A 23,257-nucleotide genomic window follows, 5' to 3' on the forward strand; every position below is an offset into this window, starting at 1 on the left:
CAACTAAGAGTCTGCATGCCACAGCTAAGAAGTCTGCATGCCGCAGCGAAGATCTCACGTGCCACAACTAAGACCCAGCACAGCCAAAATAAATAAATAGATAAATTAAATTAAATTTAAAAATAAAAAAAGGATCTTACCCACCTCAGAAGGTTGTTATGAGGATCGAGAGGCATCAATGGTATCTGACTAGAGCCTACCAGCTTCGATGCCCAGAGGCCAAGCAGGTGGACAGACTGTGGCAAAGCAGAGAGCCTGCATCTAAACAGGTACCCGCCCATCAGCAACTCCCAGCGGTTGCCATGCAGCCTGAGAGTTGCCAAATCTTGATTTTTTTCCCCCAAGGAGAAGTAGGGAATCAGTCTGGATTTTTATGGGAAACATCCTCACTTTCATAGTCGGCAACTAATTCAAGGATTTCTGCGTTTGTTTTTGAAACACGGTGCCGCTTAAACAAAAGTCCGAGGTAGGCAAGACATGGCCCACCGGCCAGTGTGCATGTGCTGACTTTCCTCCCTCCTGTCCGGGCTCTTTCCTGGCGTCTTACATCTCTGCCTCTGGTGTCTGGTAGCAATTACCTCAGGCTCCACTGAGATCAGGGAAAGGATGACGTCTGATGAACTTAAAAATGATAGAGGCAGGCGATCTAGAAAGTACCAGGTTTTATTATCTTTTTATCAAAAAATCAGTAACAGACAACAGTGTGAGGTGCTCACTCCCAACATGGCCAGAGGAAAAGGACACCAGGGGAGGAAGAGGACCCAGCCAGCTGGGACCCTGGGGTTATGGTGATGACAGGTGAGGGAAGCAAGGGTAATCCCCCCCCCAACCCCAGCCAATGGGGTCAGGAGGTGTCGCCTGCCCTGGCTAAGCCACTAGGCCTCTCCAGGCCTCTCCTCTCTGGAGAGGAAGGGTCACAGATAACAGGGCCAGGGCCTGATCAGCCCTCCCCCATCCCCCTTTGTCTAGGGAGACAAAGGTCATCTCAGCAAAACTGGGGCTGTGACTTGTTAAACCACCTTAATTCTCGAGCTGTGCTGTCCAACAGTCACCAGTGGGCTCTGCCCACATGTTTGGTACACCAGCCACCAGCCACGTGTGGCTGCTGAGCGCTTGAAATGTGGTTACTATAACTGAGGAACGAACGTTTGACTTCGTGTAGTTTTAATTGATCTCAATGTGGCTAGTGGCTGCCATATTGGATAGCACTGCTCTCCAATTTTCTCTTAAATGAGGAGACAGCAAATGAAGGAACCCCAGCTAGGCTCAAAGCAAAAGCTGGAGAGAAGGTTTCCAGCCCAATCAGGAGAAGGCACCAAAGAACAGGACCAGAGAAAGAGGCAAAAATCCACTCAGCCACACAAAAACTCACTCACTCACCCACCCAGCTTTACGTGGGAATATCATAGCACACTATTTCCTGAAAAAATATATTTATCTATTTTGCTAGAACCAAGGAAGAATAATAATATATTACATGAAAAAGAGACACAAATATCCCATCCCCTAGGTTATGTTTTGGGATCTGCTAGAAAACTATATTTCAGCAAAAGCTTCTTAGAGGAAGCAGCTTTAGAAAGGGCCAAGGTCATAAGCAGGGAAGTATGAAGAATTAAAAAAACAAAAAACACGGGGAGGGGATTTAAAGAAAAAGAGGCAAGAGGGAAGGAGAGGCCCTGTCTGAAGCTATAAATAGTAAAAAAAAATTAATAAAAATTATATCTCCAACTCTGCTCTCTCTTTCGAGTAACAAAAACAAAAAACATTAAATACAAACTTAGCAAGTACTGTGGAAAGGTGCAAGAGGGAGGAGAATGCCTCGGCTTCCGTGTATTCTTGCCCAGGTAGAGAGGCTCTGTACAAAGGAATGAACCATTAAAAAAAAATCCCACTAAAAATAGATTTATGAATATTCTACAAGTCCATTTCACAATGAACTTTCAGCTCTTCTCCCCACCCTCCCCAAATAAAAAATGTTGATTTCCAAAAGTCACTTGGAAGAGGCTAGAATGGCCCAAGGTGTACCACAGACTCTCATAGTGTGGTTGCAGGTGCCCTTTGAGGGACACATCTCCAGGTGCAGATAGATGGTTCTGGTTCCTTCTCCCAGCTCCTGGCAGAGGGGCCAGGCTGTGGAAGGAAGGGAGGGAGGGAAGAAGGCCGGGGGTGGGGGCCCCCCTCCAGCATGATTCACACAATAGCTTAGAAAGGCTCTGGATGAGGCCTGTTCAGTACAGGCTCTCAGCTGGGCCTCGATTCTAAACCGGAAGATGAAGAAACGATCCAATCCCAGACTTGGCCTTGAGAAAGGCCAAGTTTAACCCTGTTTTTCTGCTGGGACAATGGAGGCCCAGAGAATCAAGAAGAGGCAGGCAGGAACAGTAGAAGATGATGTCTCTTCTGACACTGAAACCCTAATCGGAGCTGGAAATGCTGATAGATCAGGACTGGGTTGCCCTCCCCCTCCCCTAATGTCCACCCTTCAAAATCCTTCAGCGGCCCTTCCCCGTGAAGTCCAAGCAGGTGCTCAGGAGGAAGCTTCAGGCATAGAACTCGTTGGTGGGGGCTTTTTTGTAGATAGGTTTCTTGCCCAGGTCGTAGCTGCCCTCGTCCTTCTTCTTCATGCGGTACACCAGCAGCAGGACCAGGAAAATGGCAAAGAAGATGCCCACGCCACCGCCCACAATCAGAGCTGGAGAGGAGAGAGGGGAGCGGTGAGGTGAGAGCTGGCTGCCCGTCGCGACCTCGGGGTACACTGGCCACTTCCGCCTGGTCGGTTCTCCTACCACTAGACGTCCTCGCCATCACTCCCCTGGGTGTGCTCTGCTGATGCCTTACTGAATTTGATTCTCACAACCTCATTAACGAGAAGGGGGTCACTGTAAGTCACCGAAAAAACCATAGAACCAGAGTGACAAAGGCACCATTCCAACCCACATCTGCTTGAGTCCAAAGCCAGGCTCTTTCTCAACACCAGGCCAACTCCCAGCTCAGCCCTGAGCCAGGAAGAAGAGAAACTGCAGGCTGTGGAAATCCCCCTTAAACCTACTTACCCCATGGTCCTTAGCACAGCGAGCTCTCTAGCTGACCCCGTGTGCATGCATCCCTGTGCAGACCTACATGTCTATAGACTGGTATATACATTCTATACACACGCAGGTATATGCTACCATACACAGTTACCACATGCAAATGTGTCCACACTCCTACGTCATAGATAATTATATATGTGGTTTGGGACTTCCCTGGCGGTCCAGTGGTTAAGACTCCATGCTTCCACTGCAGGGGGCATGGGTTTGATCCCTGGTCGGGGAACTAAGATCCCACATGCTGCACGGTGTGACCAAGAAAAAAATTGTACATGTGGTTTATGTCCCTACATACGAACTCAGTGCTTAAGGCCTACGTTCCATTCCTATCTCTGCCACTTAACTGGCTGCGGGATCTAAATAATAAAATTCCTTCATCTCTCTCATTGCAAAATGGACACAATAGTGCCTTTCTCATAGGTTTGTCCCCAGGATTAAATAAATTAAGCCACTTAGAGAGCTCAGAACAGTGCATAGCATATGCTCAGTACTCATTAATGATGAACCTTCATGGTTTATATCTGTGTCCCTAGCACCCTGAATCATTCTGGCACAACAGTAGGTGCTTAATATATGACACAGTTTGGCTCAGAGAGGAGCACTGGCTGAGGGCACCTGGTTAGTGTCAGGCAGGTGTGGGCTTTTCAGGTGAACGTTACGTTCTCTGTACGACACCAGGCTGCCCGGAGGGCTCACTCCTGTTTGTTGAGCGGGCAGGGATATCTCCCAGAATCCTTTCTGTAGCAGATTGAGTCCCCTAATTCAGTCTTAACCTAAGAAGATTAATTTTCTGCCCCTGCACACACTCCAAATCCATGCACAGAATGGGGACAGAGTGGCAGAGAACCAAATCAGGCTCTTTCTTGACTAAAATGACGAAAAAGCAGCAACAAAGTACCCCCAGGAAATACCAGAAAAAGGACGTGGACTATCAGGTATCAACCCCCTTCCCGTTTCCATCGCCTTTCCCTCTGATGACTCCTCTGTTAGACCCTTGGTCTGTGCTGGGATTCCCCACAAGGTCAAGGCTCAAGGACAGTCTCAGAAGTGCCTGTGGTCCTAGGTTCCAATGCCAGGTCTACCACTGTCTGGTCTTGTGCCTTTGGACAAGTGACTAGGCTTCTCCAAGCTTCAGTTTCCTTATCTGTAGAGTATAGATAACCATACCTGGTGGATGTGGTTGTTATGGGGACTCAGTGAGGCAGGTGCATTAATCACATGGCACATGACAAGCACTGGATAAAGTCCCAGGTGCTTTTTAAAAACTACTGGAATGGAGGGTCCCGCCTCAGCTAGCTCAACAATATAACTTTTCAACTGAAGATCTCACACTTGTGTAATTCTCCATTGGAAGTATTGAGATGACCCGGTTCTCTCTTGCTAAATGACCCAAAGTAAGCGGTTTGCTTTCTCTGGGTCTGAGTCTCTCTACGTATAAGAAACAGTTGTTTGGACTAGATCAGTGGTTTTTACGTTTTTCTTTAAAAGCAGTAGAACGCTCAGTTGGTAAAAGCCAAAACCTTATGCTTATCCCACATCACCAGATAAAAGTGAAACTCTGGGTGAAGAAAGACGGGGCAGGCTTTACCTCTGAACTTCCACCAAGTAGTTTGAAACTTACAAAGATTAAAAGGTCTCTAAGGGCCCCTCTAGTTTCGACAGCATCCCTCACCCCACCCACATCACACATAAAGTTCAAAGAACATTGACTCTGGGACCCGTGCACCAGGGTCAGCGCTGAGCTGGGCCCAATGTCCCCAGGGGTTATACCCCGGCAAGATGCAGGCAAGATCCTTCATCTGTCCTGGTTGCAGGCAGCACACAGGGCTCTTTCCCTGTACCTCCAGCCTACTCGGAGCTGCTGGCCCAGCTGCTTGCCAGAAGACAGGAAAAACCCAGCCTGAGCCCAGGGTGCCCCTTCACCAGGCTGGTTCATCCAGGCTGGCCCTCGGCCTGTAGAATCTGGCCAGAAAGGGAGTTCCCTCTGACAAAGCCCCCCACCCAGCTTTGGGGACCCCCACAGCTGCCAGGGAAGAAGAGAAGAAGCCAAATACCACCCCAGCTGAAGACCCCACAGCCAGGCTACACAGAGCCACTCCTGAAGCCTCTCCCCGGGACAGAGCTTTCGCCACACAGCACATTACGGTCAAGAGTGCTACAGCTCTTGCCAAACATGTACTCTCTCTAGGCCTCTGTTTCTTAATCTGGCCCATGAAGTTTCCCTGGGTGCCACCTACTACTAGTGTACTGTACTGTACCGTCTACTATCGTGAACTATACTAACAAACCAGAACGGCCCTTTACGGTTTGCCAAGTTATTTTAGATTCTACTTTTCACGAAGTCATGAAACCCAAGGGGATAGCACTGTACCCATTTGCAGACAAGGAAACTGAGGGTCACTTCATCCATTGAGGCTGGAAAGCTTCTCAGCCTAGGTCACAAGGCTGCCAAGTGACAGCAGGGGGAGGGGAAGACAGCCCAACCCAAAGGAGCCTCTGGGCTTTCAGGGGACATTTTCAAGGTAGGTTAAACTTTTAATAATTGACTCCCCAGGTGCTAAACTCAGGCTGGGAAAGTGCTTTGTAAATAAGAGAAGGACTTATGGCAAGTGAATGACTCAACATCTATTTTTTTAGCCCTTGATATGTAATTCTTCCTCTCTGTGAAACAGGCTGCACACAGAGTCTTTGGGGAAGTGTCATCCTTCAAGGCCCCAGGGCACCCAGGGGTTGTAAGGAAGGGGTACCAAGTTGCCTAATGGGCTAGAGGCATCCTTGCCTGCAGCTCTATTCTGCCCCCACCTGAAGCCCTCTCCCCCTTCGGGGTATCTTGTGGGAAGCATGGGACCTTACCTGCCAGAACCTCTGTCCTCTCAAAGATGTTGCTGCCCTGGGCTGTGCTGGACATGGACACCTTGTTGGACACATCCTCGTCCCCACCAAAGGGTGACATCCTCTTGGGGATGACCTCATTCTCCTCCAGTTCCTTGGGTTCGGTGGGGACCCGGCTCCCAAGCCCTGTCTTCTCAGGTATGTGGTTATCTAGAGGCACCTGAATAGAGGGAAGGAAAAGAGACCAACACTCAGCATGGTTTGGGGAGGGACCCAGGGCAGGGGACAGGGACATTCAGCCAGGTGAGGAATCTGGTTCTGCATCTCGCTGGCCAAACCACGTGGTCCTAGAGCAGAAATCAGCAACAACCTCTCAACAATTATGCTGTCAACTTTTCTAGTAAATCTGTCCCAAAAGGGGAATGAATAATGTGACCAAGGGCACAGGGAAGCAGGTGTTCTAGAATATTCTAGAGTAATAGAATATTACTATTCTATTCTGGAGGGTGGTTTGGCAAAACTGCAGAAATAGCTTCTCCATTAAGGCAGCAATTTTGCCTCTGGGACTCTGTCCTAAGGGGCTAATCAGAGATTTGTGTAAAAGATGCTTGCTGTAGTGTTGTCACTGAAGGATCAAAAAATCATAAACCTCTTTTCCATCAGTAAGGGAAACTGGGTGAACTCTGATTACGCAGGCCATAAAAATGAATAGGAAAAACATTTAATTATGTGTGGAAATACTCATGATCACTTTAAATGAAAAACGAAGTACATAGAACTGTATGTATAATTCGATATTAATGTTGGGAAATACCTAGAAATGCACACTAAAAAAGAGGCTGGAAACACATCTAAGTGTTTATCACTTACTGATTACCCCTGCAGAGAGGATGGCTTGCCCATGACCCACAGCTGTGCCTGTCCCAAGAGTCCGGGGCCACAAATAGAAGCCTTCTTGCAGAGTGAGGTCAGACTCCCACTTATTCTGCTCCCCTCAAGAGGTACTAAGAACAGGAGAGGCAAAAGCGTGTAGCTGCTTACCAAGGGATGGATCACTTCCGGGAAGATAGGGCTGTCCTCTGAGTCATCTGTAAGGACAGAAAGGCCGTGTGAATGTGAGGTCGGTTACCCCCAGGTCAATGACCCAGGGCTGGTGGGAGTTCGAATTCACAATCGGCCCCCAAATGTTCAGTGTCCAGCAGGTGATCATTCCCACCCCAGCAGCAGTCATCTCATCTGTAAAATGGGGCTCCTGAGACCTGCCTCCCTGGCTCTTTCACAGGAATGTTGAGCTGGTAACTGGGCAGATTTTTTTGTCAGCTCCAAACTCTTGCTCCATATAGATCCCAGGACCAAGAGCATCACCCGGTAGCTGGTTAGAAATGCAGAATCTCAGGGTCCACTAAATCAAAATCTGTATTTTAACAAGATCTCCAGGGGATTCATTTGAGAAGAAGCTAGATTGCAACAGTAAATATTAGAAATTGCAATATTCGTGTATTTCCCGAGGGTGTGGTAAATGCCAAGGGCTTTCACTCAGTCCCAACTCCACAACACAGACACCGATGCACTGTCATTTCTATTCCCATCTTACAGATGAGGAAACCAAGGCTTAGAGGTCACCGAGTGGCAGTTGGAACTCGGGACTACGTGTCTCCAAAGCTCAAACTTCAAATTATTACACCACCTCACACATAGGAGGGATGCTTCTTGCAGTTCTGTCTAGCCCGGCAGCGGGAGCCAGGAAGTCACAGACCAGGAGAGTTACCGGCCCCTGGTCTGGGCCCCTTCACTACTCCCACGCCCTCCGAAGCAGGGGGTTTGCTCTCCGTTCCCACCCACACCGCTCTCGTCACCTTGCCCCCAGGCTTCTGAGCTGCTCCCTTTCCTTTTCAAAGGAAGAAAAACACTCAACAGTCCTCCTCCCCACGCCCACCCCACCCAACCCTGTCCGAAGGTGGACAGGTTCGGGCTGGCGCAAAGATAGAACTAAAATTGAACTCAAAGCAACAAACCATTTGCCCAGAGAGGGTTTCAGGGATGGGTTGATCCGGCAACTTTTGTTTCCCCCCTTTTTAGGGGGAGGGGCACGATAGGAAAATCCAACTTCAAGGCGGGGTCACCCTTGTAGGAGGAAGAGGATGGGTTCCCTCCAGCCCTGGGCCCCGGCCTGCCCACCACACCCTCCGTACCCAGATCTCCAGAGCCAGACAGCTCAAAGTCATGGGGCTCCTGCCCAGGTACCCCAACATCCTCGTCGTCCGGTAAGTCTCCGGAAAAGTGTCGGCCTTCTAGGAGGTCTCGGGGGTCGATGACCTCAGTTTCTCGGATCTAGGGTAAAAACAGGAGACACATCAGTCAGTCGCCTCCCAGTGCTCTATAGCAGCCCCTGAACCCTGGAGAGGCAGTGAAGTGGGCGTTCAGGAAGGTGAGCTGGGGTGCTGGAAGAGGATCAGGCCAGAGCCTGGAGACCTGGGTCCTGGCCCCCTCCTGGCCCCTAACTTGCTGTGTGACCTTAGACAAATTCCATTCCCATTCTGAGCTAATAAAAATATAAAGGTGGTCATGAACCGAATATAAATACCTTAGGTGCCCTGTACTGAGGCACTTGCTATATGCCAGGCTCTGTTCTTAATAACTCTAAAGGCCAGTCTTTAACTCCATTTTATAACTGAGGAAGCTGGGTATCAGATATTAAATCATTTTCTCTTGGTGACGGGAGTAGCAGATGGAGAAGTGAGGACTCCACATAGGGCTGCCCGCCTTCAGAGCCACTGTTCCCCATCCACGCTCCAGGGCGCTATGATGCTATCACAGCTGATTCACCCACGGCAGGGAGAGGGCCACTGGTGCTGGTCACGCCCTGTCTAGGACAACTTTCCCAGCTGAGTCGGACGGGGCTGGGACAGGCAGGGCTGGCCCACCCACACCCCAGGACAGCTTCGGGTCAGGGCTCTGCCCGGAGCTAGGGACTCAAGAGTACATGAGCACACTCGTGTATTCAGCCTTCCAAACATCTCCCACGGAGTCATTCTGCCGTGTGCTAAGTAAGCCCTGCCTCTGCCCTCACGGACCATCCACTCCAGGACCCATGTGTATCACTCAGCTGTCACCTATTGGGGCTAGCTGTTCACAGCAGAATCTTAGGTCCATCCCCACTGAGAAGCTTTCAAAAAGAAAGTATGAAAGATCCAGGAAGGCGAAGAACTTTCCCCAAGTCCTACAGAACATCAGCTACCCTGCTCCCATCCCCTCAAGTTCAGCTGAGCGTAAAACAAAGCTCCTTCAAGAGAGTCGGGAAATATATGGGATGCGCACCACCCTTCCCCCTAGCTTCTGGGTTAAGCCTTCCTCTGCCCACAGAACAGCAGCCCTGGGCAAAGTTCATTCTTTCACGAATGAACTCAAATATTAAAGTTCCTATTATTTCCCAGAAGCGTCAGGGTTTCGAATACATTCAATACACACCCCTGCCCAAGACATTCTCTTTTCCCCAACCCCCTAACTGAAGGGGGTGGAAGGTCTCCTCAGAACCAGGAACACCAGCTGGAGCCCAGGGAGGCCCCTGTCCTCCCATTTCACAGAATTTGCAAGATGAGTCCCGGACACAGCAGTGACTTGCCCAAGGTCACACAGTGAGTTACCTACATAGCTCAGGAAAGAGGCCAGGGCGTGCTTCTGACTGCCCAAGCTGTCCTTCACCCAGCAGAGACTTGCCAGTAACACAGGGGAGAGCCTGAGAAGGAACATCCGTTCCTAAGACAAGGTTACCATCTGTGGGAGAGGCCCAGGCTTCCGGGGAGAGGTGGGCGGAACCGGACTATCATATCAGGTCCCCTTCCACCCTGTCAAGGGCAGCTGGATTCCCGGAAGGGAGCAGGGTCAGGCCGGGAGGAAGGCAGTGGGCAGGCAACCCCCTCCCACCGCCAAGGCGAGAATCTCTGCTGAACGCTTGGTACACGTGCGGATGGGGAGCCAGAAGGGGTTAAGCCCTGGTGGGGGATGACTTCATGACTCGGGAATCAGGAGCTGTGGGGTTGCCGGCGCTGGAATTCCAGCCCCCGCACAGCCCCATGCCTGTGGCTTCAGTTTGGCAGCACTGGAGGAAGGCTCCTCCGTGGTTGCGCAAGCTGCCTGTACCTAGGGTGGGGTCCCTGTGCTCTACCCCCATCTCCTGCTGCAAATTCCCCTGGGGCCCAGAATCAGAAACAGCAGGACCCCGGCGGCTTACTACACTAAGCACTTAGCGTGAATGAGCTCCACCTCATAGCCCTTATTTGCAGAAGTATTAAGAGGCGGGGGGGGGGGGGGAGATGCTCAGAAAATTAGTCACTTCCCCAAGATCACCCAGGCAAGAAAGTCCCCACACTGGACCAGAACCCAGGCATGGGTCACCTGAGCCTTTAGCCACATACGGATAAACACATGCATGAACACACGTGTACACAGAGTGCCCACCTACCTCGGTTAGGAGGGAGTCCTGTCAAGCGGAGGTCAAACCCAGCCCAGGAGGGAAAGAAGGTACTTTGGCCACTTGCTTATCTGGCCTGGAGACAAGTCAGAGCTCAAAGTCCTCAAGATGGGGGCTGGGGTCCCAACACTGTGTTGTTTCAGGCTGAGACCTTCCCCTACCTTCTCATTCCCAGGAGCCACGACTGGTTATTTATGAATCCTGCCTTTCTTTTAGTGGGTGAAAGTGCTGAGGAGTGTTTCAAAACAACCCACGGGATCAGCACACTGACTGGTTGGTAACAGCTCTGTTTTACATCAGGAAATGAAGACCAAGTCTGCAGCAAAACCCAGGCTGAAAACTAGATTGATTCCTAGTTCAGCCATCTTGGGGGTCACCGGGTCATCCCTAACCCTTCATTTTTTGTTGTTGTTGGGGTTTTTTTTGGGTTTTTTTTGCTGCGGTACGCGGGCCTCTCACTGTTGCGGCCTCTCCTGTTGCGGAGCACAGGCTCCGGATGCGCAGGCTCAGCGGCCATGGCTCACAGGCCCAGCCGCTCTGCGGCATGTGGGATCTTCCCGGACCGGGGCACGAATCCGCGTCCCCTGCATCGGCAGGTGGACTCTCAACCACTGCGCCACCAGCCTTCATTTTTATACCAGGTTCCTTGAGAGCATAAATGACTTTTCTTAAGGTCAGGAATGGCCAGAATTAGCCAGGATTAGATCCCATCAGACACCTATCTCAGCTCTAAAAGGACAGGGATTGGGAATTCCCTGGCAGTCCAGTGGTTAGGACTCCGAGCTTCCACTGTAGGGGGCACGGGTTTGATCCCTGGTTGGGGAAGTAAGAACCTGCATGCCATGTGGTGTGCCACAAATAAATAAATAAATAAGCAAGTGGACAGGGATCCCTAAAGGAACCTGCATGGCGTGTGGTGCGCCACAAACAAACAAACAAACAGATAAATAAATGGGCAGGAATCCCTAAAGGCTGCCTTAGATGAGCCCAGGTGCCTCCTACAGCAAGTCAAAGGGCTTAGGAGGAGCTCTGTGAGGTGTACTGATGGAGGACACAGGAAATTAAATCCTCTCCAACTACAGAAGTGGCCCCTTCTCTGCCCAAGACCCCTAACAAGAGGGAAGTTCCCAAGTGGGCAGAATCCCTAAGACTAGACCAGCAAGACGCAACCAGGCTCCCTGGGATTGTGGGCAAGTATCCCTTTTGTGTCTGTGTGTGGATGGGGGGATGCCAAGAGCCCTCCCTTCCCCCACCCCCTTTTCAGACAAGGCCCATTCAGTCTGAGGTGGCTTTGAAGAACCAGGCCCCCCAGCAGCCAGGCCGAGCCCTGACCAGAGAGGGACTCCACCCTGCACCTGGCTCACCCCATCCCTGCCCGGGGAGCGTGTGGTCACACGTGTGTGCACGCACAGGCACCCTCTCTGGGCCCTCAGGTCTCTCTGTATCTTTGTCCTACTCATAGACACACAACAGAAATCAGCAGCTGAATCAGCAGACCCTGGTGGGCACCTGGGGCTGCTGCCTGGAGGTTTAGAGATGCTGGATGCTTCCCCAGAGTCCCCATAGCAAAGAAGAGGGGTAGGTGCTACTTTGTGCTGTGAAGACTAATGCCTACCTACAGAAGGTGTCTGAGGCCCAACCATCTCACTTTATTACCCAGATTAAAAGATAAGGGCCTTTGCCAAGGTCACCCAAGCAGAACTGGACTTAGAACTTAGGTCCCTAAAAAAAAAAAAAAAAAAAGAACCTAGGACAGAAATAGAGACACAGATGGAGAGAACAAACGTATGGACACCAAGGGGGGAAAGTGGCGGGGGGGGGTGGTGTTGGGATGAATTGGGAGATTGGGATTGACATGTATACACTAATATGTATAAAATGGATAACTAATAAGAACCTGCTGTATAAAAAATAAATAAAAATTCAAAAATTCAAAAAAAAAAAAAAAAGAACCTAGGTCTCTGGGCTCCTGGGTTGGACTTGTCTTCCTTTCCCACTTCTAGGGTCTGGACTGCCCCTAAAGGGCTCAGCAAATCCACGGGCAGCAGCTGTCACTCCAGATATAACCCATATCCAATCCTTAGGCGACTGGCATGAAGCTAGGAAACGTCAGCAACCCTACTGCAAAGTCCTACAGCTTCAGTCACCCAGGAAAATCATGGGGCCAGGCACTAGTACCCACGACATGCCGGGCACCAAACTGGGTTTTTCTCCGTATGAGGTGTTTTTATTAACACAACAGCCTTGTAAGGTGCTCTACCCATGTTGCGGGCAAGAGAGCTTCAGTTGAGTCATTCATGTAAAGTCACAGAGCTAGAAAGCGACAGAGGTGGGATTCAAACCTAGATCTTTCTCAAGACCATGTCTTAGCCACAGCCAGACTTCTCACTGCCACCCACAATTTACCTCTCCACCCCAGTGCCACAGCCCAGAGCGTACAAATTCCAGGCCAGGGCTCCAGGGCACCCCTTCCCCTGGTCAGGGAGTAAACAAAGGTAAAAGTGATATTGCTTAAACAAAAGAACAGAGACTTGGCTGGGACACCGGGGAGAAGTTCAGGGTCAGAGAACGGGTGGGAGGAAAAGAGAGGCGAGCCTTCCCCCACCTGGCCCTTCCCCAGGGGAGGAAGCCACCCCCAGGGGTCAGGGACACACTCGACCCTTCTTTCGGGGGTGAGACCAGAAGGTCAACTGGGCAAGCCAAATTTGGGGGGAAGCTGGGATGCCGAGTACCCTGGGCCCTAACTGCTGAACCCAGCACAGTGGTCCCGGCAGGAGATCCCCAGAAGGGGCCACTGATCCAGGCATGGTCCTCCCCCATCCTCCTTCTGAAGGGTCAGATATCCCCTAGAATGAGCAAAACCTGGGTGCCACAATCAGGACTCTACATGTTGGCAGAAATGGAAGGATCTACCACCAGAGTGGTGACCTGTGAAGGCAGTTCCACCAGCAAACCGCAGTCCTATCACTCCCTAACTATACAAGCCTGGGCATTTATTTCACATCTTAAAGCCTCAGCTTCCTCTTTTTGTAACCAGGGCTAGTAGCACCTTGCTGAAGGATGAGGATTAAGTGAAACGCATTGGGGTGTGCAAGGGACCCAGCACGTGGCCTGGTACACAGCAGGTGCTCAGTGAGTAGCAGCTATTATTAATCCCCATCTGCCTTCCTTCTGGCTAAGGGGATTAGTGCTCAAAGGGTCAGAGAGACCTGGGAAAAGTTGTAGAAGCAGTTGCATTGCTAGAAAAGTGGCTGGTGGGTGGGGAGGTGCTTTGCAAACTGCGCAGGGACATACCCTATAACTTGTTATTTATTTTGCTTCCGAGACCAGAGACTCTTTAACAACCAGTCAGGCCCCCTGATAGAAGAGAGAAAGGTCCAGAGATGGGCAGAGATCTGCGCAAGGTCACACAGCTTGGAGCACCTGTCCTAAGCAGATAGAGGCAGAGGAGAGACCAACTGCATTTTTCCAAAAAGAGCAAACGGCAGTGACCAGAGAGACACTTGAAACTCTACTTGGGGACCTGTATCCCCAGAGTATTTCCTGACCTGCCTTGAGGATGAAAAAAATATCTAGAAGGCCAGAAGAAACCACACACAAATCCAGGACCTGGTGTGCTGGTATGGGAAGGGTTAAGCCAGGTCTGGGGATGGGGGTTCGAATGTCGGCCCTGCCCACTCCAAGGTCGGGTTACTAGGAACACAATCGCTCAGGAGAGAAGCCAGGCCTGGCATTGCCAGCAGCTTTTCACCAATCCCCCCTGCCCATCCAGGGCAGCTCCAGGACCCAGGGGTGCCAGCTAGTAATAGAGACTGGAAGGGGAAGGGTGGGGGGAGCCTCTGGACATCCCCCTGGCCGAAGCTGATGCGGCATCCTTGTCACTAACACCCCGGATAATCGTGGGAGATTCTCTCTCTGGGCCTCGGTTTCCCCACCTATGAAAGGCGATTCTCAAAGAGACAAGCCTTCCTCTGTCTGGAGGCCTGGTAACCAAGCTGGGGACTGCTCCGATTACCGATTACCGGTGGAGACAGCCAGGAGGGGGCTGGTTCCCTCAGGGCCGCAGAGACAGAGGTGCATTGAAGCTGGGCTGGTAATCTAGGCAGCGGATCCGAGGTCCCTGCTGGATCCGAGGGCAGGGTATAAACAAGCCTCCCGTGTTCTCTAGGGCAGAGTCGATATAGCCTTGTCTCGGCCGATTAGATCAGCCCTGGGTGCTGGCTTCCTGCCCCTTCCCAGCCTCCCCCGCCACTCGGGGAAGCCACAGCTCCAGATCGGGTCAGTCTGTCCCGCAGACGTCTTTTGGCTGGGTTTCCCCGGGGCAAGGAGTGTCCCAGCCGTTGGTCACCACTGCCCCCATGCCCCGAGGTTGAACAGTACAGCCAGTCCCCCGCAGGCCTGGCCACGACCAGCGGGCCCCACCAAGTCACTGTTTCCACACATACCAGCCTCTCCCTGCCTCCCCTTTCCATTACCCCAGGTGTCACCTGACTAGCTGCCTCTGCTACTGTGCCAGAGAAAACTGGGGCAGCCGAGCTCCAAGCCTGAAGGAGGGGGAGGGGGGATGCAGAGTAAAGCAGGAGGGAGGGGGCTGAGTAGGAGGGCCTGGGGCTGGGGTGGGAGGTAGGGAGTCACAGGGGTGGGTAGGGGGGACCACAGAAGGCTGAAGCTGTTAAGAACTGTTAGGATCACAGAGTGATCTTTTTGGGGACTCCTGGAGCCCTGTGAGAGGGATAAAAAGTTCTGAACCCCAAGAACCATAACTACTGGTTTACATTTCTCAGCGCGCACACAGACAACCGCCTCCCCATGCCAACCTCTGGCCAGGTCAAGAACCCTTGTCTAGCCACTAATAATAAACTAAACTCAAACCAGAACTTCACAAGTTTGCCAAACACTGATGACGACCCGGAGTGACACAGGTGTTTTATAGAGGACGCTGGGGCTCACACCGGCCAAATGACTTATTAACTAACTGCGTGTCCCTGGCTGAGCAGTAGGGCTGAGACGGGAACTCAGGTTTTTCTGACGTGAAACGTACCCATTTTCCAGTCTCCCAGCCTCCGGGGGACAGGGCCAGAGGGGACCACGCCCAAAGATCACCAGTGAGTTAATAACAAACCCGCCCAAGTCAGGTTGCTTGAACTCTTAGGGTTAAATCAGGCCCCAGCTGTTGACACAAGCCTTCTCCTCTCTCCCTAGGCATCACACGATGAAAACATCTGAAAACTGGCATTCCAGAACACTGTACCTTTTCTGTCCACCATCACACTCCCTCCCCCAGAGCCCAGGGCGGTTTTTTTTTGCAATTCCCTCGGCCTCTGGACTGGAAACACCGGCCCTCCCCCTACTGCACAAGGCTCCTCCAGCATGGGAGGCCAACCCCTGAGGCCCGGGCAGTGTCCTGGTTGTCCCGTCCCCCTGCCCCGTCTCTCTCCAGGCTGAGAAATTGCTCAGCAGGGGGATTCCTACCCATCCCCGCAGGAGGGGTAGGGCTGCCGGGAACTGGTTCTTGTTTAAATATCAACCCATCCGATAATTAACAAACTTCTAAGACAAACAAATAGGAGATTTGGGCTCTGTCAGCCCCACCCTAGACTCCTCCCTTCCCACCTTGCAGCTGTTGGGGGGAGGGGAGAGAGCTCTCCTGGGGCCCCTGAGGGTGGGCTCCTCTAAAGGAAAGGACCATCTGGCAACAAGGCAGCCTGGGCAAAGCTGGGAACTTTCACTGAGGCCTCCTGCCTACCAGGCGGGATCCTAAGAGCTCCACTTGCGGCCTTGTCCTCTCCTACAAGCCTCCCCACAAACCCCATCTTCTTATAGACCAGAAAGCAGAGGCTTGGAGCGGCCCAGTGGCCTGTCCCAAGCCATGGGGCTGGTAAGGGGGGGGGCTTCACATCTCTGGACTCAGGTCTGCCTAAATCCAAATCAATGTTCCAATCCCAAGAAGCAAGAGAGAGCGTCAGAAAAATCAGAATCCTGGGATCAATCTGGACTGTACCAGCTTTGCTCTGTAAACTCAGACCAATTGCAGCCTCAGTTTTGCTTTAAGGGAGGCGGGGGTGGGCGGGGGGGGGGGGGAGCACTACCTGCCAGGGGTCACTTATTTTCTTCTCTTTTGCTCTACGTAATCTTTTTTTGTTTTTAATTGAAGTACAGTTGACTTACAATGTTGTGTTAATTTCTGCTGTACAGCAAAGTGATTCAGTTATACGTATATATACAATCTTTTATACTCTTTTCCGTTATGGTTTATCACAGGATATTGACTATAGTTCCCTGTGCTATAGAGTAGGACCTTGTTGTTTATCCATTCTATGTGTAATAGTTTGCATCTGCTAACCCCAAACTCCCGCTCCATCCCTTCCCCACCCCTTTCCCCCTTGGCAACCACAATTCAGTTGCAGAGGTCAACTCTATTCCGTCAGAGGCCACACACAGGCAAGGCGCTGTGAAGGTCTGGGGCCTAGTACTAGTATTTCCTGTATGTCCCTTCAAGGCCCTGGACACTAGTTGACTATCCCTAATAGGCCCCCAAAGGACAAGGTGAAACTCTGGAGCCCATGCCAACATGCCCACTGCAGGGCCATCCTATTAGCCAAGAGGCTGAAAGGAAATGGGTGACTCAGGCAGGCCAGCTACCACTCTCCTCCAGTGACTCACAGAGCCCTGTCCAGCCCCTTCCCCCAATTTTAAGTCGTCACTTGGAAATCACACCCACCAGTCCAGGAGGCCGAGGACAGCTAGGAGCCAATTCCTCCTAAGAGGGACCTGGGGCGGGGGAGCCAGGCCAGGCTTCCCACCCCCTCATTCAGGCCAGCTCAGCGCTCCAAGTACTTGGAAAAGCCCTGTTTCCAGGAGCTGGGGATGGAAGGAGCTGAATGTCTCCACCACCCGCCTCCCCACCATTGCTTCTTGCGTAGACTCTTAACCAAGGATGCCAAGAAAGCTCCTCTTCCCCCGCCAGAAAGGACCCTTTAGAGGGCTTTGGTCCAACAACCTCATTCCAGAGTGGGGGACACTGAGACCGAGAGGGCATGTTTGCTCAAGGTCACCCAGCGATTCAGAAGGAGGACCCAAGGCATCTACTATCAAACCCAGCCAATTTCCTCATCTGGAATGTTCTCCGAGGACCTGCAAATCAGACACCTTGTGTTACCTGACAGACCTGGTCCTGACCTTGGCAAGCCCCTACATTCCTCTGAGCATCACTTTCCTGTAAAAATGGAGATAATAATACCCACGTCACAGTATCACTGGGAGGCAATCATGTTAGTAAGAAGTAACCTCAGTGCACCTTTTAGAATGAAGTTACATGCATACATTTACTCGTTCATTCATACACACACTTCCTGAGCACTAACTATGGGCAGGTATTTCACTGAAAGCGAATAGAGCAGAGTTCCTGGCCTGGGTGTGTCGGGGGCTGGAAGAGGGGCGGAGGAGGAAGGGCTCAGAATTTGATGGGGTATGTTAATACCCTCATGAGCCATAAGTTTCTTCAAGGGAGGGAATGCCTTAGATGTCTTTATGGTTTCCACAACGCTTTCAAAGAGTAGCTACTTAATTATTAAGAGAATATCCGAGCTGGAAGGGGTTCTCTATTCAGTTCAAACTCCATTTTACAGATGGGGGATGTCAACCCAGAGAGAGAAAGGGACCCAATCTCACACAGCCCTCCAAAGCATGGCCCAAATATTTTCCTTTGGTAGCTCTCTGGGCTTCCAAGAATTCCAAAGAACTCTCTCTGGCCACTCAAGGGTCCTAGACCCCCTGGGCTTCCGTCCCCACCGCTACTTCCAAGGAGAGAATTCTCAAGAAGACCAGAAACATCTCTTAGCTAAAGTACACGGGGTGCGTGGGGGACACTTCCCCAGGACTGACTGGGCCTGGTGCCACGTCTGTGCCCCTGGGCAGCAACACCACGGGGCGGGGGTCCAGCTCCCAAAACAAGGCTGCCTTTAATTGGCCAGGGAGGGAGTGGCAGGAAGGCAGATCAGGGGAATGCTTCCAGCTGGACAGGAAGAACTGGTTTAGGACAGCAAGCCCCACCTAACAGAGAAGGGTCTGGCTCAGCCTGGGTTCCCTTCCCAAAACCTGTGGCACTGAGGGGGCGGAAAGGAGGGCACTACCCACGGGGAGGACAGGCCTTTGGCTTAAACCTAAACTTTGGGCAGCGGCCCCAATAGCATTATTGGAGGGGGACTACAGGACAAGAGATTCTGATGGCCTGGGAGCTCTCTGCTACCCCAAGATGGTACCATTTCACCTCATCTGTAAAGTGGGCATAATATAATCCCCACATGCTAGGGTTTTTATGAGAATAAAATGCACCAGACCTGGTATATGGAAAGCACTGCATAAACAACTGTTATTACCAAAACTGTTCTCTCTGGGCCTCAATTTTCTCCGCCTGCAAAAAGAAAAGTGTCGACCGGATCATCTCTGTGGTCTAATCCGACTGTGACTAGGTCTGATTTTTCCAGCCACAACCTTGGGAGGAAAAGTGCTGGGAGCAGGGTGCGGGGGGAAAGGGGGGAAGCCCCGGGACCCAGTTCAAGGTGGAAGATCTCGTAACATTAGCCAGGAAGGGAGCGCTGAGGTCAGGATGAGAGAGACGGACATCTCTCTCAGGAAGCAGCTGTCTAGGGCTCACTTCTCCAGCTGATGGGTCACCACATACCCTCCCCCAAACCACATCCTCCTGACTGCCCCCAGGCACAGCTGCCTGCTCCTCCCCCGACCCCCCAAGCACCTGCAGGCTTGGCAGCCCCTGAACCAAGACCGGCATGTTACCTCTCAACCACCAGGGTCTTTCCCCTTTTCCCCACACCACCCAGGCCGATGCGACATGCCATGCCATTCCTTCGGATGCCTCCACAGCTGTGACGCCAACACATCCTTCAGCGGCCTAGTTTAGAGCACTGCACGGGGAGCAGCAGGCTTGGGTTCGAGTCCTAACTCAGCCACTCACCTTTTGGCAAGGTTGCCCTTCTTAGTTTGGGGAAGTCATCACCTCACTCTGGCCCTCGGTTTCCTTCTACCCAAGAATTCCTTGTGGCCGGCCCACCCCAAATCTTTTATGGATTCTAAAGAGTGACCCAGGGATGAGACATAACAGCAGCCACTCAGAGTAGCATCAGACTACACGTCAAGATACGTGCAAAAGAGAAAAAAAGGGACCTGGAAGCCTGTCTGCTTCATTTGCATTTGACTCAGCCTCTTATCAGCTGTGTGACCTTGGGCAGGTTAGTTGACCTGTGTAGCCTCAGGACCAGTTTAAAACAGTAAACAGAAGGGCTGAATTAAACTAGCTGATAGAGCCATTACAGCAGCTATTAGAAAGCTATTAGAACAGTACCATAAGCACTAAATGTTTGCTGTCATCACTCAGGGCTGCAGTTGTACGTGGGGACGGGGTGGAAGGGGGGCTGGGGTCAGGGGTGGGTATAGCTCAGGGTCTCACCCATACCTCAGATGAAGCCTGCCAGGCAGAAACGAGCACCCCTAATAATCCCAGAGGAATAGGAGCCCATAAAGAATTGACATTAATGATTAAACGCCACTGGACTTGCTCTCCCCAAAACCGAGGTTTAAGGGCACCAAGGAAGCACAAAGCCCAGGCTTTTTTGGGGGGCGGGGGTCAGATTGCCTCTCAGCAATTCCTGCACCCCAACTTCCCAGATGTGATTGGCTCACTCCTTCCCAGCTGGCTGCTGGGACGAACGGAGCTTCTGGTGGGGCCCAGGCTTTGTAAACTACAGCAGGGACCAGTAAGCGCTGAGAAGGACGCTCCTCGGGGCTCACTGAGACCTTCTCTTCCCCCAGCCCCCCTTCACCCCACCCCAAAGTGGGAGCTTTAGGTTTCCCCAGCGCTAAACGCTCTTCTGGCGGAGAGCAGAGACTTGACTCCTGGCCAAGTGGTGAGCCTAAACCGTCCCCTCCAGTCCGCCCTTGAAAAATCAGCGTCCCAACTTTGTAGGGACCCTAAAGAAGCACTGGTCACCTCCTGTCCCAGTCCCCCATACGCTTTGGGCCGATGGGAAAATCGAGACTCAGAAGGGGCAGGGCCTTGCCTGGAGCCACAGGCCAGTGGCAGGGCTGCGGCCAGAACGGAGGTCAGGGCTCACTCCTTGCCCCGGTGTGTGAAACAAGGCCCTGCAGAACCCTAAACCCCTCCCCATTCCTAGTACAGGCAGCCCTCTTCACTCCCAGGCCATCTCGGATTCTAGAGGGCGAGAAGGGGCGTCAGGCTCCGAGCCTGCCCCAGGATCACCAGGGAAGGGGCGAGAGGGTGAGGGGAAACGAGGTGACACCAGCTTAGTCACGTCCGAGCCTTGAGCCCGCGGCGGGTCTGAGGCCAGAGGGAGAGGGGAAGCGCAACAGGCTGGGGGCGCACGGCGCGCGAGGGAGCCCCCCACCCCCCCCTCCCCGGAGCCTCCCTGGGACCCTGGAGCCAAGTTTCCAACAAAGTGTCTCTGGCCTCTGCGTCTAGCTGGGGGCGGCGCACCTCCCTCCCCATTGCCCCCGCATCGCAGGATCCCAGGAACAAAGGAGGCAGCAGTCCGCCCCCCCGGGGATCTCCCAGTACCCACCGACTCGGCGGCGACGGCAAGGGCGCCCACGAGGAGCCACAGCAGCGCGAGCAGGCGGGCGGGGGCCATCGTACCACTGTCCGGAGAGAGCGCGAAGGCTGGTGGCCAGGGCTGGCGCGCGTGCCCTCTTATAGGCGGTGATCGGTCCCGCCCCGGCCCCGCCCCGGCCCGCCCCCGTCGCCCACACCCGCCAGGAATTCCCCAGCGAAAGCTGGGCCTCCGGGGCGCTACGCCTGCCCGCCCAGCTGGAAACCCGAGGGACCCGCCCCGTGGACCGGGCCGCTCAGTCCACCCGAATCCCTGACCTCCAGCAACCCGGATCCCCGATCCCCTGCTAGGCAGGTGACGGGAGATCACTGTGCCTAACCCCATTTTACAGATGGGCAACTGGGGAAACTGAGGCCCACGGAAAGGAAGGACTTGTCCAGGGTCGTGAATTTAGATTAGCGCCCTTCCAACCGGGTACGCTGCCCTCTGAGGGACAGAAGACTTTCCAAATGGGCAGTGAATGCGGGTTGTTTTAAGGCAGGGGTCAGCCTTAAAACACAGCCACAGTTAGTGAAAGCTCTTCTATAAATCTATCCTAACCTGAAATTAAGAAATTAATCTCAGGTAACCATCAAAAAAAAAAAGAAAGAAAGAAAGAAAGAAATTAATCTCTGCTTGTCCAAGTTCTGAGAATCTCTCTGAAGGCATCCCACTACTCATTTTCTGTAAAGAGCTAAATATTTTAGGCTTTGCGAGCCAGATGGTCTCTGTCACAATTACTCAAACTCTAGCACAGCAGCTCAAAGGCAGCCTTAAATGTTAATACTTAAAAGAAGGACAGTGGCTGTGTCCTGATAAAACACTATTATGGACTCTGAAATTTGAATTTCATGTAATTTTCACGTGTCACGAGATAGCATACTTCTTTTGATTTTTTTTTCCCCCAACCATTTAAAGATGTAAAACTATTCTTAGTGGGCTGAACACAAGCCGCAGAGCAGACTTTTTAGTCTTAGGGTGGCTGACCTCTGTTTTAAGGGATTTGTTTTCCAGATTTTGAACTTCTTAAAAAGTTTGATCTCGGGCTTCCCTGGTGGCGCAGTTGTTGAGAGTCCGCCTGCCGATGCAGGGGACGCGGGTTCGTGCCCTGATCTGGGAAGATCCCACATGCCGCGGAGCGGCTGGGCCCGTGAGCCATGGCCGCTGAGCCTGCGCGTCCGGAGCCTGTGCTCCGCAACGGGAGAAGCCACAACAGTGAGAGGCCCGCGTACCGCAAAAAAAAAAAGTTTGATCTCTTTGAGAACCGGTGGACAAGTTTATCTTAATTCTGAGATCTGCTCCCACCCTTTGTAAAAGATAGTTTCATGTTCTCCTTATCCCCTGAATATCCTCCTTACGGTGTGTATTTGTGTGTATGAGTGTGTGTGGGGGGGGGAAGGGGTTTGGTAAAATTCTCTGAGGCCCCAAGTACAAGTACTGTTGGAATGATTGGGGGGGTAGTATTCTATGACAATCAATCAGTGCCCAAAGTGCCTAGACTTGGGCACTGATTGATTGTATATATATATGTATATATATACACACACACACCTGTATATATACCATAAAGATATGTGTACATATAATACATGTATATATCTTTCTAAGGCTGAAGCATGGCTTCAGAACTGGGGTATTTGGCCTCTGTTGGCACATTATGAATTCATACACGAAGTGGAGACTTGGGAGTAACTTTCCCTCTTCCATACCTTAATTATTATCAAAGGATGAAAATCTTTTTTTTTTTTTTTTTGCAGTACGCGGGCCTCTCACTGCTGTGGCCTCTCCCGTTGCGGAGCACAGGCTCCGGACGCGCAGGCCCAGCCGCTCCGCGGCATGTGGGATCTTCCTGGACCGGGGCACGAACCCGTGTCCCCTGCATCAGCAGGCAGACTCTCAACCACTGCGCCACCAGGGAAGCCCCAAAGGATGAAACTCTTTTGAGGCAGACAGCCTTGACAGTAAAGCAAGCTTCCAACCCTGATCATGTTTTTCCCTACAGGTTTAAAGGTGAGCAATCAATTTCAGCTCTTCTCAATACTCTTCCTTAGGATTTGGAAATAAACTGAGAAAATAAATGAATTTCAGGTCAGAATAAGAAATCCTTTTGCAAGTCAGATGGTTTTTGCAATCCTTGATTTCCACAGAATGGAAGTAAGGTCTAATCCAGTTGTCAGTATATAGATCATTAAAAATAATTTTTGATGATAGGTCACTATGCAATTTCAGGTATCTGTCATCAC

The 23,257-nt window shown here is 51.8% G+C and overlaps 1 protein-coding gene across 1 annotated transcript; it reads right to left on the reverse strand.

Annotated features, from left to right (window-relative positions):
* Nucleotides 1-647: 647 nt before the first annotated feature.
* On the reverse strand, nucleotides 648-21,091 carry SDC4 (syndecan 4). The gene is made up of 5 exons (XM_030843484.2): nucleotides 20,988-21,091; nucleotides 8,114-8,252; nucleotides 6,963-7,009; nucleotides 5,943-6,141; nucleotides 648-2,692 (listed from the first exon to the last, which is right to left on the reverse strand). Exons 1-5 carry the CDS (start codon nucleotides 21,054-21,056, stop codon nucleotides 2,541-2,543), a joined length of 606 nt encoding a protein of 201 aa, XP_030699344.1. The 5' UTR covers nucleotides 21,057-21,091; the 3' UTR covers nucleotides 648-2,540.
* Nucleotides 21,092-23,257: the final 2,166 nt, after the last annotated feature.

The sequence above is a fragment of the Globicephala melas genome, chromosome 15 (assembly GCF_963455315.2).
Source record: "Globicephala melas chromosome 15, mGloMel1.2, whole genome shotgun sequence".
NCBI lineage: Eukaryota > Metazoa > Chordata > Mammalia > Artiodactyla > Delphinidae > Globicephala > Globicephala melas.